The sequence below is a fragment of the Babylonia areolata genome, chromosome 15, assembly GCF_041734735.1.
Source record: "Babylonia areolata isolate BAREFJ2019XMU chromosome 15, ASM4173473v1, whole genome shotgun sequence".
Lineage (NCBI taxonomy): Eukaryota > Metazoa > Mollusca > Gastropoda > Neogastropoda > Buccinidae > Babylonia > Babylonia areolata.
This window is the reverse complement of record NC_134890.1, coordinates 31505708-31522969: the sequence shown is the minus strand read 5'-3', so window position 1 is coordinate 31522969 and position 17262 is coordinate 31505708. Positions and strand designations below refer to the sequence as shown.

The 17262-nt window shown below is 40.6% G+C and overlaps 1 protein-coding gene across 3 annotated transcripts in view; it reads right to left on the bottom strand.

Moving 5' to 3' along the window:
* LOC143290567 (transient receptor potential cation channel subfamily M member-like 2) overlaps positions 1-17262 on the bottom strand; it is a 117846-nt gene that overhangs the window by 50556 nt on the left and 50028 nt on the right. For all 3 annotated transcript variants that reach the window (XM_076600131.1, XM_076600132.1, XM_076600133.1), the window contains 6 exons: positions 7835-7915; positions 5805-5901; positions 4928-5043; positions 3031-3131; positions 2091-2319; positions 720-821 (listed from right to left, as the gene is read on the bottom strand). In XM_076600131.1, coding sequence (XP_076456246.1) covers positions 720-821; positions 2091-2319; positions 3031-3131; positions 4928-5043; positions 5805-5901; positions 7835-7915 — 726 coding nt within the window. The remainder of the gene's footprint in view (positions 1-719; positions 822-2090; positions 2320-3030; positions 3132-4927; positions 5044-5804; positions 5902-7834; positions 7916-17262) is intronic.

The following is a 17262-nucleotide window of genomic DNA, read 5'->3' as shown; positions in this document are numbered from 1 at the left end:
AGACACGGCTGGGAAAATACTTCTAAAATGAATCGATAATAAAGTAAGAAAGGCGGGAAATACTTCTAAAAAGAATTAATAATAAAGTAAGAAAGGCGGGAAAATACTTCTAAAAAGAAACAGATAACACAATAAGAAAGGTGGGAAAATACTTCTCAAATGAATAGACAACAAAATAAGAAAGGTGGGAAAAATACTTCTAAAATGAATAAATAATGAAGTAAGAAAATGAATAAATAATAAAGTACGAAACAGAGGGCCAGGAACATACATCTAAAATGAATAAATAATAAAGCAAGAAACACAGGGCTATGAAAATACTTCCGAAATGAATAAATAATAAAGTAAGAAGCACAGGGCTGGGAACATACTTCTAAAATGAATAAATGATAAAGTAAGAAACAGAGAGAGAGAGAGAGAGAGAGAGATACGGATACGGATGATTTATTCATCAGGCCATAGCCCGTATGAAGGGGTACACAAACAACATTTATTACGTCACATTTGTTTGAATAAACACGAGAAAACCAAAATCACATGAAATCACATGAAACACAGATACATTTGCAAAACATATTATGAGGTTGCAATTTCTCTAAATTTAAACACTTTGTGCAGGAAAATGGACAAATTCCATACATCATTTTGCCTTTAGGACGACATCAATAAGCACAACTTGAATGTACAAGGTTGTCGGAGAGAGAGAGAGAGAGAGAGACCTTCGCTGTTCTGGGAACGATGTTGTCAGAGGGCGCCCGCTCTTCATCCTGGAACTTGATGATGAAGAGGATGAGGGGGAAGATCAGCATGCTGGGAATCAGCTGTTGGCACACACACACACACACACACACACACACACACACACACAATGTACACACATAATCATATCTGACTGATAACAAAATTATCAAATTTTAAATTCAATGAGTGTGTGTGTGTGTGTGTGTGTGCGTGTGTATGTGCACGCGCGCGCACGCGCACATGTGCAAATAGTTCCTCTTCCTCACTTAAAGCTTACACTGTTGATCATGAGCATGGTTTTTCAAGGCCAGTAACATATCAACAGCTTTCAAAAAGTGGACATTTATGGTACCAATTTGGTAAGTTCTGGCAATATTACTCCTTCATAATCACAGCCTGTATGACAAAAGAACCTTCTTCCAACTGCCTGAATTCACACATAGCCACATTCACCATCATGATCGAATGGTGACCCACCGGTGACCAGGAAGTGAGAGTTCACTGGTTCAAATCCCATGTATGGACTAAGCTTTCCCCTCCCCCCTCCACTAGACCTCGAGTGATGGTCTGGGTGCTAGTCATTCGGATGAGATGATAAACTGTGGTCCCACGTGCAGCATGCAAAAGAACCAACAGCAATACTAAGGTTGTCCCTGGAAAAAAAATATTTAAAAAAAAACCCACTTTGAGAGTACAACAAACACGCTTGCAGACAGAGAAAGAAAAAAAATCTGGCGCTGCACTCCGGCAATACCCTCTCTCCCTGGCGATACTCTCTCTCTCCCTGGGGAGAGCAGCTTGAATGTTGTGCAGAGAAATTTGTTGTGACAACAACAACAACAAAAAAAAACAACAACAAAAAACCCAGTGCATCACAGTACAAAAAATATTGTTGCGACAAAAAACAACAATATGATTTTCTTCTTCTTCATTCGTGGGCTGCAACTCACACATTCACTTGTATGTACACGAGAGGGCTTTTACGTGTATGACTGTTTTTACCCTGCCATGTAGGCAGCCATACTCTGTTTTCTGAGTGTGTGCATGCTGGGTTTGTTCTTGTTTCCATTACCCACTGAATCTGACATGGGTTACAGGATCTTTAACATGCGTATTTGATCTTCTGCTTGCGTACACACACGAACAGGGTTCAGGCACAAGCAGGTCTGCACAAATGCTGACTTGGGAGATCAGAAAAATCTCCACCCATTACCCACCAGGCACCGTTACCAAGATTCAAACCCAGGACCCTCAGACTGAAAAGTCCAACACTTTTACCACTCAGCATTTGTGCCCCGCACAATATGATTCAGTGACCATAATACTGTCCCCACTCTGGTCCCCCTCACCCGTGTGATCAAGCCATTGTCCTGGGACATCTTGCCCATCCAGATGGAGTTGAGCAGCGTCTGGCAGGCGGTCTGTGAGATGAAACGTTTGTTGTCAGCCTGCACAGCGATCAGCACGCAGGTCGCCTTGCCCCAGTTGTTCAGCTCCCGCACCAACACGTCCTGAGCCTTCTGCTCGTCGTGGGAGTAGCAGCTGTTGATGACGCCGATGCCCAAGTCCTCGAATTCACTAAGGGGGCAGAAATTGTAGACGCATGCATTTTTGTTTCAGACTCCAAAGCCTGTAAGTCTTCAAACTGAGAAATTAACTCTTTCACTGCCAAGTTTCTGTATGAAAAACACTCCCCAGCACCAAATATTTTAGAAACCATGCTCTCAGTCACAGGCTTCGGTTCATGTCAAAACAACACAATGGACTTGTTCTCTTTCCCTGCCTCTTCCTTGTCTGCAGTTTCTTCACTTTTAGAATTATGCATGCGTGTGAATGACTGGTGTGAAAGTGCTTAGATCTGTCTCTGCACATGATTCAGCGCTATATAAATACTATCATTATTATTATTATTATTATGACTTCAAACTCAGTCAGGGGGAAAAGGTTAGTCATTGTTCTATTGGTGTGAAACTGGCTGCTGATGTCAAAAAGTTACACAAAAACGATCAAAAAATAAAACTGTTTCAGTAACATGTCTCCTGAATAATGAATGATATAACTTACCGTATGTGAAGTGATCCTGTCAGGGTTTATGTACACTCCTTTAAGTGTACTCTACTGTGTAACGCTTCACTGGCTTTTGATGAAATCTGATTATGTGTTGTTGTGATTCTGATGACTTTATGTGGAACTGAATTACATGTGTTTGTTTTTTTTCTTGAGAAATATAACCTTTACTGCAGGTGGAGGGGGGGCAGGGCGGGGGGAAGTAATAAGTCTCCAACTCACTCTGCATTTTTCTGCAGTCTGTGCATGATGTCTGCGTCCTTGGTGTAGTTCTTCATGGCCTTCAGCAAGCTGTTGGCCACCAGGGCTGCTGCCGTGGACTCCTGGAAAATGATGATATGAATGCGTAAGAATGATTCAAACAAAAGCAAGACTCCACTGGCAGCGGACCTCTGATGATATTATGATATGGATATTTATATAGCATGTATCCTTGGTCAGAGACCAAGCTCAAAGAGCTTTACAAACTCAGGGTCATCTGCACGACAGGATGCCTACTTGGGTAGAGTCAATTGACGGCTGTCACTGGGTGCTCATCATCCGTTTCCTGTGTCATTTGATCACATTTCAGGCATGCACACATACACACTCACACAGACATGTAACATTTTATGTGCATGACCATTTTGTTTATTCACCCCACCATGTAGGCAGCCATACTTTTGGGGGTGTGCATGCTGGGTATGTCCTTGTTTCCATAACCCATTGAATACTGACATGGATTACAGGATCTTTAACGTGCATATTTGATTTTCTGTGTGTGTATACACATGAAGAGGGTTCAGGCACTTGCAGGTCTGTACATATGCTGACCTGGGAAATCGGAAAAATCTCCACCCTTTACACACCAGCACCATCACTGAGATTCCAACATGGGACCCTCAAAAAGTCCAATGCTTTAACAATAAGAAGCATAAATGTTTCAAACAATAGGGTCATCATCAGGGTCAGATCTATTACCATTTTATTGCTGTATATTTCACTAACTTCAGCCACAAACTTCACAAGCTGGGAGGAATGCTCACTCACTATGGCTCTGCAACTAAACAATTACTGTCAGTATGGGGCTTAGCAGGTGGTGCCCTAAGTAGGTTGAATCGGACCAGGTGCTACTGAACACCACCAAAGTGACTCAGCAGCAGTGCCGGGTCTCCTCTGGCGTGTGGCCTCCTGAGGACCTTACATCAACAACAGTTCCCTGTGGACTGCCAAGGCTTGGATTACGACTGACAAACATCACTGTGACTGTATATGGGAGACTCAAGCAGCGGTAAATTGACGGGCGCAATAGCCAAGTGGTTAAAGCGTTGGACTTTCAAACTGAGGGTCCCAGGTTCGCATCTTGGTAATGGCCCCCGATGGGTAATGGGTGGAGATTTTTCCCATCTCCCAGGTCAACATGTGTGCAGACCTGCTAGTGCCTGAACCTCCTTTGTGTGCACACGCATGTAGGATATCAAAGTTAAAGATCCTGTAATCCATGTAAGTGTTGAGTGGGTTATGGAGACATGGAAATACCCAGCATGCATCAACCATGACAGAGTCATCGGCAAGTCAATGTTGGTCATGTAACAGAAAGAAGAAATGCCACAGAAACATGGCAGGGTAAAAATAGTCATACACATAAAAGCCCACTCGTGACAAGTGACTGAGAACGTTGATGTTTTTGACTTTTTGCATTCATTATCAGTTGTTTGACTTGTCGGTTTAATGACTTCTCTTTTACGAAGTCCTTTAAGTAATTTCCTGTGATTGTATTTAGATTTTTTTTTTTTTTTTTTTTTTTCAAATATCACCCTCATTTCACCCTCATTTAGCCAGTTTCCCCCAACCCTCCATTCATTCACATCTCCCACCCCTTCTCACCGATAATACTCAAATGTATTCATAAATACTTCAACAAAATGTCTTCAATCACCGAAATGTGTGACGGGACATTAAACAAAAATTCCTCCTCCTCCACTCGTGTACACATGAGTGAATGTGGGAGTTGCAGCCCACGAAGAAATAAGATGAAGAAGTGCACAAGATGGGGCAGCAAGAAAAAAAAAAAAAAAAAAAAAAAAGACCCATCTCAAGGTGACTGATGATGACTGACGTCACAAGGGGCCTAACTCACATTGCCCTCTCTCCAGAACAGCTTGGCCAGGTCCTGCTGGTTCATCAGTACAGCCCACAGGAACAGGTCCTGGGCAGGGCGGGGCAGAATGGAGTCACCCCTCAGTTCTCCAGACTCTGAAACAATGTTCTGTTGTCAGTGTGTGTGTGTGTGTCTGTGTGTGTGTGTGTGTGTGCGTGTGTGTGAGATCTTCAGTTTAACGTCTATTCACTATAAGTGTTATTATATGGAAAGAAGAGAAGCAGTGGGTGAAAGAGAGAGAATGCTTGTGAATATTAGTGTTGGAAAGTGTACATGTATGTTTTAGAGGACCTAAGTTTACTGTGTGAAAATTTTCAATGAATTCGGTTTCTCTATCACTGAGAAAATACTTGTCAAAATGCGGTTCACTTTTTTGGGGACACCCGATATAAACAACCATCACACAAACACAACACTCACAGTACAACTGATGAGATCCATCATACACACACACACACGACATCCCACACAACACAACTCTCACAGTACATAATCATGACAATTGATTAGACACAACATACACACACACACAACACCCCACACAACACAACCCTCATGGTACACAATTTCTGCACCATATGAGTGCAATGGCTTACACATATGGGTATTTGCAATACTCTCTCTTCTACTGAGCTTTGTATAACAAGGGAAAACTTCGCGATAGGCTGCCTGCGAGCGAGGATTGCTGTTCGTGCAGTGCTGTAGGCCGAGTGACCACTGTCCAGCCTGTGTCATTGGGTGCGTGACCTCCCAGCATGCATCACAGCCCTGTATATATAGAGCCTACATTGTAGGTTTTGGCGCTTTTTGCAATACTCGTTCAGCTACACAATCATGGTGCATGACCCTTGCTCACCCCCGTCACAAGCATCCTCTCCTGAAGGAGTCATGGGTGTGGCCTCTGCGTCAGTCTCCCCCAGGATGCAGTCCACGTCGAGCGAACAGAATGTTTCCTGTTGACAACACAAAATTTTACATTGTCCACATAGTTTTACATTGTCCACTTAGAAATAACAGAACATTTCCTGTTGACAACACACAGTTTTAAACTGTCCACTTTGCGAGAACAGAACACTTCCTGTTGACAAAACACAGATTCACATCACGTCACTCAATCTGTTGATGTTTTTTTTTTTTTTGATGAATCAATAATCTGAATTAGATTGTGCATTCATAAGACTTGTGTTTTCCATTCCACAAGACATATCATAAAAAGCATGAATCAATGAATAAAATTTATCAAATAATTTGATTGTGACCAATAGCAACAACAGACCCCAAGCAAGTCCAGCAACTCATCAATAAACACCAACTCAAGGGTGACATGAAACTTGATCAACTCCATGTTTAAGATGCTCTAATCTAATCAATCAGTACCAAGTAAAGAAACTTTTTTTTTTTTTTTTTTTTTGCTGCACCATCATCTGCACCGTTTCAGTGGCATTACTCCCACGCTGCTCATTTAGATTCCCCCATACACGGCCACACCCGGGTTTGTCATTCACAGTTCCAGCGTCAGCATTCCGCAGGGAACCACTGATGTTTGGTCGCTAGGACGCCACACACCAGAGGAGACCCTGCACTGCTGCTGAGTCACTTCGGTGGTGTTCAGTTGTGCCTGTTCTGATTCAACGTACTTTGGACACCAACTACTAAGCCCCCTACTAACGACAATAATGGCTTTGTCACGAAGCCAGACTGAGTGAGCATCCCTCCCAGACATGTAAAGAAACTTAGCTAAATACTTAACGATTATGTACATCAAAACACATATTATCAGATTAGATTGTAATACACTCATCACTGCACTTTACTGCACTTCAGTTTCAAGGATGTGTCAAGGCCTGCAGACAGATCAATATATGCCACACCCCATCTGCCTGAACACACACACACACACATAAAACAACAACAACAAAAAAACAAAAAAAAAACCCAAAAAACACCACCACCAGCATAACTTTTGACTGACAATTATCACTGTTATTGTGGTTTTTATATAGACTGTCATGATTTTGTGTTAGTAGGCATCCTTCAGTCTCAGAAGACTATGGAGTTGCGCTCTAGGTGTTTATTCTGGTACAGCGTTGGGTGTGGCTTTGTGTTAACAGCACAATAATCACACCAAAATATACGTACCTATACAGTTCTGTTTCTTTCAGTCATTATTCTCTTCTAATTTATGAAGTTGATATTTTGAATATTCCAGGAGGAAGGAAGTTGTGCAGCACAGAATCTGGGAGGGGTGTTACCAGCATAAAGGGGATGGCCAAGTGTTACCAGCATAAAGGGGATGGCCAAGTGTTACCAGCATAAAGGGGATGGCCAAGTGTTACCAGCATAAAGGGGATGCCCAGACTGACTTGTGGAAAGACAGTGACTATTAACTCTTTCACCGCCATGTTTCTGTGTGAAAAACACTCCCCCAGCGCCAAACATTTTACAATCAATGCTCTCTGTCACAGGCTTCAGTTCATATCAAAACAACACGACAGACTCATTCACTTCAAACTCCATCAGGAGGCAAAGTTTAGCCATTGTTCTATTGGTGTGAAACTGGCTGCAGCTGTCCAGCTTTGTTACACTGAAAATGGTCTTATCAACATGACCCCTCGATGTCGACAAAAGTCACCATGTCGGTGCATTTTCTGGTCAACTAAAGTTGCCCATGGCAATGAAAGAGTTAAAAGAAGGGTATAGCATAACAGCCATACTGTTACCTGGTCATTAGAATGTGCCTGTTGTGTACTTACCTCCAAGTACTCACTTTCATAGTAGTCCCCGACAACAGGCAGTTCATAGGCACATGAAAAGATTTCATTTCTGTACCAGCATAATAGCTATACTGTTACCTGGTCATTAACAAAGTGCCTGTAATATACATACCTCCAAGTACTCAGGTTCATAGTAGTCTCCCAGCAACACCTGCAGCAAGAAGCCCACATCCTCCAAGGAAAACCTTTTGCGCTGTCAACAAAAAGGAAAAGCAAAGATATAACAGACTATTTTTGTTGTTGTTGTTATTGTTGTGAATAGGGGAATGATTGGGTTGGGGAGGGGGAATGGTAGGGCGAAGGGTGTGTGTGTGTGGGGGGGGGGGGGGGTACAGCTGACAAGCCAATGACTTTTGTCTTTCAAACGGATACATCATACTAACACACATGCATATATGCATTCAACATATCACACACATGCATACTAATACATCACACACACACACACACACACACACACACGCACACACACACACACACAAGCACACACCAAAAAAAACAACAAAAAAACACACAAACAAACAAACATGTGTACACACATAAACATACATGCATGTCCTCACAGTCAAAGACACACATACACACTCTCTCTCTCTCTCTCTCTCTCATTCAACTTCAAAATGTTATGAATTTTGAAAAAGAAAAAAACAACAACCAAAAAAAAACAACAACTTATCAAATACCTTTCAGAGTAAATCTTCTGGGTATTCATACTTCTTCACACTCTCTCTTCAAGTTCTTCACACTCTCTCTTCAAGTCCTTCACACTCTCAAGTCCTTCACACTCTCTCTTCAAGTCCTTCACACTCTCTCTTCAAGTCCTTCACACTCTCTCTTCAAGTTCTTCACACTTCTTCACACTCTCTCTTCAAGTTCTTCACACTCTCTCTTCAAGTTCTTCACACTTCTTCACACTCTCTCTTCAAGTTCTTCACACTCTCTCTTCAAGTCCTTCACACTTCTTCACACTCTCTCTTCAAGTCCTTCACACTCTCTCTTCAAGTCCTTCACACTCTCTCTTCAAGTCCTTCACACTCTCTCTTCAAGTTTCCCCAAGAACACATACAGCTGCTGTCTGGCACTGGGTAACCAATATCATTCTGGCAAAAAGCCATGACCACTTATCACACTTTGATTTGAACGTCGACGTGTGTGCCCTTAGTCAACGTGGCATGCAGCTATCCACTCTGTCTGCACAGCCTGCTGAAATCAAGGCCACACCAGGCTGTAGGTCGACTTTCACAGTCTGACAGGCGGCACTTGTGTTTGCGAGTCCGAAATAACGACTATTCATTAACATCTGCTCAGCTGACCTTGTCCGGTAACTCCCAGTGTCATGATAACCAATGTGAGATGTTATCAACCCACATCACCAACTGTACCTGTTTCCTAGTGGATGCAAGATCAAGAGAGAGAGAGAGACTAACAAAAATATAACTGCGACTATCATACACAAATACATACTTACTCAGTCAGTTGATTTTCTGGTAAATTAATCTGATTCCTTAGATTTCTTACCATCCCCCAAATTTCCTTGACATTCAAAATTCTATCTTTATCGTCACAGTTGTAATTGTGTATAGTTTGAGCATGTTCTCATGCACATACACACATACACTGCACTTTTTTTCCCCATCTCAAGTCACTTTAGTGAACAGATGTTAGGTTAGTGGCTAACCAACACACACGCATACATGTTAAACATTAAATAAAATATATCAAATCTTCAAACAAGCACCTACATCAAAATGAAAGCTGTGTTTTCCAGATGTTCACAGTTCAAACACAACTGTGTAGAAAAATACAAAACACAATAAAATAATATATATTTCCTGTACATCGTGTATGTGATGTGTTTCTTACAAGTTAAGCAATGCAGCATAAAAATAATAAAAAATCAGACAAGTGAAGTAGTATATACTACAGGTTTGCAAAGACACACTACAACAGACAAGTAAACCTCACACATAATGCCAGTTTTGTGGTTGTCAAAAAGCATTACTTTAAAAAAAAATATCACAAATCATAATACAGAACGATATACAAATAAATGAAACATGCATGTTAATCATGTGGTGTCAATTAAAAATCATTGCTTACAAATTCTCACATACAAAAACATAAAACAGATGTGCATATAAATAAATAAACACATATGTTAATCATGTTTTATTCAACTCCAAAAACCAAAATACCCAAAGGTGAAATAAGACACACAATGTCAATGGATATAACCAATTCACTATGGGGTAAATAAGACACACAATGTCAATGGATATAACCAATTCACTATGGGGTAAATAAGACACAAAATGACAATGGATATAACCAATTCACTATGGGGTAAATAAGACACAAAATGACAATGGATATAACCAATTCACTATGGGGTAAATAAGACACAATGACAATGGATATAACCAATTCACTATGGGGTAAATAAGACACAAAATGTCAATGGATATAACCAATTCACTATGGGGTAAATAAGACACCCAATGACAATGGATATAATTCACTATGGGGTAAATAAGACACACAATGACAATGGATATAATTCACTATGGGGTAAATAAGACACACAATGACAATGGATATAATTCACTATGGGGTAAATAAGACACCCAATGACAATGGATATAATTCACTATGGGGTAAATAAGACACAATGACAATGGATATAACCAATTCACTATGGGGTAAATAAGACACAAAATGTCAATGGATATAACCAATTCACTATGGGGTAAATAAGACACAAAATGACAATGGATATAACCAATTCACTATGGGGTAAATAAGACACAAAATGACAATGGATATAACCAATTCACTATGGGGTAAATAAGACACAAAATGACAATGGATATAACCAATTCACTATGTGGTCAATAAGACACAATGACAATGGATATAACCAATTTACTATGGGGTAAACAAGACACACTATGTCAATGGATATAACCAATTCACAATGGGGTAATCCACCAGTTTCAGTGTCAAAGATGTGTCAAAACAAACACAGCATTTACTTTAAAACAAACCACAAAAAAAAATCTTCTATAAAGCAGGATAACACAGAATGGCACCTGATTTCCTACAAGGAAACAACAAGAAGAGACACAGGCTGACAATGTCTACAATCACATTCCCCTACCAGGTAATGAGCCAAAATTCAACATGGGATGAGACATAAAATGACAACAAAAATAACTGAATCCACTTTGACAGTAAAACAAACACACATGCAGATCAATATATATATTTTTTTTTCTAAGATTGTGCTGCACTGTAGAAACAACCTCCCACTTGGGAGAGCAGCCTAATTTCACACAGAGAAATCTGTTAAGACAAAAAAAGGTCATACAATTCAATATGATATAAACTCCAACAAGAAATCAACTGAAATGTCACATGGCACAGACAACAACCGCACAACACAGCAGTCGTGCTCTCAGTCAAGGCTCTAAGACATTGTGCATTCACAGCATGAGTTAGAACAGTCATACATGTGAATGCTTGTTAAAGTGATGTAAGCTGCATCGCAGGAATTATTAGGTGTGTGAAGGAGAGAAAGTGACTACAATCAACCCAGAAAGAGAAATGATTTTTAATCAACCTATCTTTTATTTCATTTTATTTTTGTAAAGCGTTGAAAATCTAATGAATGTATGAATAATTGAGTGTTTTGCTGAGAAACTACAGCAGCAGCAGTAGTACAATGATGTCACTAAAAACAAAAATAATAACAATGACGCTGATGATGACGATGACGATGTGATGATGATGACGATGATGATGGTGATGATGATAAGATGAAGCAGAGGAAGAAATAAAAAATCCAATACGCATGCTTTTGCTGTGATGTAAGATATAGAACAGGTACAAAAAGCAGTAAATCATAATATATATTCTAGGCATGTCATCATTTCACTGTATACTGAGTTTCAGTTTCAGTTTCTCAAGGAGGCATCAGTGCATTCTGACAATTCCATATATGCTACACAACACCTGCTGGGCAGATGCCTGACAGCAACTTCTTCTTCTTCTGCGTTCACTAGTATGCACAGGAGTGGGCTTTTACGTGTATGACCGTTTTTACCCCGCCATGTAGGCAGCCATACTCCGGGTGTGCATGCTGGGTATGTTCTTGTTTCCATAACCCACCGAACGCTGACATGGATTACAGGATCTTTAACGTGCGTATTTGATCTTCTGCTTGCATATACACATGAAGGGGGTTCAGGCACTAGCAGGTCTGCACATATGTTGACCTGGTAGATCGTAAAAATCTCCACCCTTTACCCACCAGGTGCCGTCACCGTGATTCGAACCCGGGACCCTCAGATTGACAGTCCAATGCTTTAACCACTCGGCTATAGTGCCCGTCCCTGAGAGCAACATAACCCAACGTGTTAGTCAGGTCTAGAGTGCACGCATGTACATTAGTGTGAGTGGATTTCTTCTACAAAATTTTGCCAGAGGATAACCCTTTTGTTGCCATGGGTTCTTTTTCAGTGCGCCAAATGCATGCTGCCACTGGAGCTCAGTTTATTGTCTCATCCGAATGACAAGACGCTCAGTTTGATTTTTCCGGTCAAACTTGGGAGAAAGGGCGAGAGTTGGAATCGAACCCAGACCCTCAAGGGCACTGTATTGGCTGATGAGCATCTTGACCATTCTGCCACCTTGCTCCTGTATACTGAAGCTTGCAGTGATATCACTATCAGAGGAAGACCACACAGATATAGTATACTGACGTATGGAAACAAACTTGTATCAGTATACTTCACTTATTAACCCCTAGGCTGCCTATATGATGAGATAACTCGTCATCGCAAGCATGTACGCTTCGCTGCCACAATGACGAGATAACTCGTCACTGAAATATTCTGACTTTTCCCTGGTTTGCATTCAGTTCGTTGACAAAAATACTGGTAGCTTTAGCTTGGGGAATCTTTCTAGATTCTATTCATAGCTAGAAACCCCATCTACGTCATGAGGCAGCCAACGCAGTCTGATGAGAACTGGATAAAGTGACCGTGTGAGAGGGGTGGAGACTGAGGGGGCGTGACCTCACATCCATATTATCACTTGGAGAAGTCACAATGCATTGTGTATCTATCTCTTTTTTTTCTTTTTTCTTTTTTTTATAATTATTGTGGTTGTTCTAATATGATTTTGTGCGTGCAGATATCCATTTGTCCATTTTTTGTGAAAAAAAAACCCTGGCAAAAAGATTTCACTTAAATCTTATTTTCCTGGCAGCGAAAGTCTTAAGGTTAAAGGTCCTATAGCCTTTCACGGCCATGGCAGCAGTGAATTCCCATCCACTGAGTCACGGCCATGGCAGCAGTGAATTCCCATCCACTGAGTCACGGCCATGGCAGCAGTGAATTCCCATCCACTGAGTCACGGCCATGGCAGCAGTGAATTCCCATCCACTGAGTCTAGGGCTTTGCAACAGTGAATTCCCATCCACTGAGTCACGGCCATGGCAGCAGTGAATTCCCATCCACTTGGCACAGGAAGATGGGGCCCAGTCCTCTCCTTCCACTGTTTTAACATTCCCCATGTTTGGTGCATATCTGTTAGTGTTATGCATATGTGTGTGTGTGTGTGAATGTGTGCCTGCCTTTTTTTTTTTTCTTTTTTTTTTAAAATACATTTATTTGCTTATTTATGATTGTTGTCTTTTTTTTGTCTTTTTTAATTTTTTTTTTATTTATCTTTTTTTTTTCATTATCATTATTCTTTTTTTTTTTAATTTTATTTATTATTCTTTATTTATTTATTTATTTATTTTATTTTATTTATTTATTCTCAAGGCCTGACAAAGCGCGTTGGGTTACGCTGCTGGTCAGGCATCTGCTTGGCAGATGTGGTGTGGCGTGTACGGATTTGTCCGAACGCAGTGACGCCTCCTTGAGCTACTGAAACTGAAACTGAAACTAACCATCCCCAACTGAAGTCAGGTACCCATTCACACCTGTGAGGTGGAGTGAGGGAAATCCAAGTAAAGAGTCTTTCCTTAGGACACCACACCATGCTGAAACGGAGCACTGAATCCTGACCACAGATGAACACTGGATCACAAGTCCAGTGCTTAACCCATTCTGCCACGGCAACTTCATTATTCTATTAGGTGTTAATAATAATAACAATAGTATTTATATAGCCCTGAATCTTGTGCAGAGACAAATCTAAGCGCTTTCACACCAGTCATTTACACGTACGCATGCATAACTCTAAAACTGAAGAAACTAAAGACAAGGAAGAGTTAGGGGAGGGAGGCTATCTTGTGAAGAAGTGGGTTTTAAGGCCACACTTGAAAGAGCTGAGTGCGGAGACCAGTAATCAGAACCTTTTCTGGGACTCAATAATAACTTTTTTTATCTTTTTTTTTAACACTGAAGGGCTCTGACACTTTCCAGATCTTCAAGCAACGTTCTTCACAAACAGACTACTACTCTGTCTTTTAAGCAGCTTTCTTTGCTGGAAAAGAAATGAATAACTGTGAAGATTTTCACAGGTCCCTTTTCATTAAAAAGACATATAAACAGTGTTGTGGTGATCCCTTCATTGAATACGACCTCAGATAGTGTTGTGGTGATCCCTTCATTGAATACGACCTCAGATAGTGTTGTGGTGATCCCTTCATTGAATACGACCTCAGATAGTGTTGTGGTGATCCCTTCATTGAATACGACCTCAGATTGTGTTGTGGTGATCCCTTCATTGAATATGACCTCAAATAGCTCCACGGATCTTTCCTTCTCATGCTCTTCCATCTGAGCCATCAGCTGCATGACAGTTGTCAGCCCTTATTTGCATACGACCTCAAACAAGTACATGGCTTGTTCAAAACTGTGCTCTACAGTCATGTCCTGATCAGGTATATGACCTTGAACAGCTGGGTCCCCCCTCCCACACCCCTCCCCTGCCCCCTTCTCTTTAAAAAAAAAAAAAATCTCTTTCTTAGAACCTGTGTAACTCGAGGACTCAACTTGTCTTTAAGAGAGGTTTTTGTTGGGTTTTTTTGTATTGTTTGGTTGTTGTTGTTTTTTTTCTGTTTGTTTGGTTTTTTGGGGTTTTTTTTCCTGTGACTTAGAGGTTCTCACCTCTCTTCAGAACCTCCTTCCCTGAGCACAGTATTCAGAAGTTTCTGAGTCTGTGTTCTCTTCTACAACTGAAAGATGTTCACCTGATATTCTTTGTTCTCTACAGGATGTCTTCAATTCTTTTTTCAACTTCTGACAGGGTTCAGCTTTTCAACTCTTCATGACATCATCAGCAGCACTTAACTTTTCCTAGGTCTTTTCAAATTTCATAGACATAGCAACAATCTTAACACTAAGCAAACGTAGTGCCGCTAAGATTGTTTATGCCACTCAATCCTGAGCTCTTTCACAGAACCTCCTCCACAGAAAGAACGTTGACTTTCAGCTTTCCGCTTTTTCACATTAATGTTCATAAAGCATCTGAAGCTTTTCATTCTCATTATTCTATGAACGAGAAGAAGAAAAAGAAATGAATGAGAAAATTCTCAAGTGGAACATTCTTCTTCACTAAAATGCTCCAACACTTTCAGCTTTCTCATGAAACTTTCTCAAAAACTGGATACATGAAGCTCTTAGTTCTTTAACTCTTTCACTGCCAAGTTTCCATGTGAAAAATGCTCCCCAGCGCCAAATATTTTTGAAATCTCAGTCACAGGCGTTGGTTCATGTCGTAACACCACAATGGACTTTGTTCACTTCAAACTCAGCCAGGAAACAAAGGTTTGTCATTGTTCTATTGGCATGAAACTGGCTGCAACTGTCAAGTTTGTTACAATGTGAAAAACGGTCTTATCAACATTACCCCTCCATGTCAACAAAAGTCGCCAATGGTAGTGCACTGTATAATCAACTTAAGTCACCTATGGTGGTCAAAGAGTTAACATGAAGTTTTCACTTCAGATTAAAAAAAAATTCAAAAATTATAACAATCTAAAAAATATGGACCAGGGGGAAAATTGGAATCATACAAAACATGATGTACAGGAACACCTCCAACAAAACGTGGAAAAAAAACAACAACCAAAAACCGAGAAGGGGGTGTACATGCAGCCAAAATCATGCAACAAAAATGTTCTTGAAGTGACAGGCAGATTAATGGCACAACAGCAATCCAAACAGTCACAAATGCCGTCCAGTAATGGAGGCGACAGACTGTGTGTTACATACCCAGCAGTCCTGGTGTCTCTGCAATGGGGAGGCAACCCACAGTCCAACATACTGTTGTCATCAACCATGAATTCCATCCAATTTGAAAGAATAATATGTGTGTGCATGAGTGAGTGAGTGAGTGAGTGACTGTGTGTGTGTGTGTGTGTGTGTGTGTGTGTGTGTGTGTGTGTGTGTGTGTGTGTGTGTATGTGTGTGTGTGTGTGTGTGTGTTTGTGTGTGTATGAGTGTGTGTGTGTGTGTGTGTGTGTGTGTGTGTGTGTGTGTGTGTGTGTGTGTGATTGTGTGCATGAGTATGGCACTGTTGCTTGGATGGTTGGTTTGGCAATGCCTATTCCTGTGCCTTGGTTTGGGACATCAAGACACAAACCAACAATCAGAGAAGAAAAGAAAAAAAAAGAAATGACATCAGAATTCTGCAGCTCAGCTTTCTTCACTGACACCAACTTAGCTACAATGACACAGAACAAAGTTGCTCTGCAGAAGACAAACACACAAAAACCAAACAGCATTGGGTGAATATGAATGGGGATCAACAAATGGTCCAGTGTGATGAAGACTTGAACCCACAACTCTATACTGACCAATGACAAAGTAAAAATGAACACAGCACCAATGAGTTGTTTGGATATCAGTGAATGCGGATCCAATTTGGCCAAGATTCTGAGTTAAAAAAACATGAGCACAATTCAAAAGATCTGCACAAATTTTTATTTTGATGGAAAGCATAACACTATGACTTGGATCAATTTACACAGTTTGTGGATTGTCTTATTGTAGTAATTCAATTTGTTAATTAAAAAAAAAGAAGAAAATAAGCCTAAAATAGGATATTACAGAAAATGTTTATTCATTTATTTATTTTCTTAGTGTTTCTTACAATCTATCAAAGTCGCAAAGCCATGAGGAAAAGAAACTTTGATCTAGAACATTATTATGACTATATGGGAGAACAGGAGTCTGATCTGCTGATCATGATTTTGACGAAAGACTTGGACTATATATGTATGTACTGGTTGCCCCCTCCTACTCCCTCCCTCCCCATCACCTGTGTTTTGGGGTTCATTAAGAGGGAATCACACATGAGCCATCAAGGCTCCACCTCTTGATTTTTGAAGCCATTGTCATCTTCAAATCCCAAGAACGAACATCACCTCTTGTTTTACAACATTACACACAATATCACCTTTAAATTATATAGTGAACTAAAGCTGGAATGGGAAACCAAGGGAAAAGAAAGGAGGATACAAGAACATCAGCAACTATAAATGGGAACAAGAGAAAGTGAAAGTGGCTACAACCAGCAGGGACT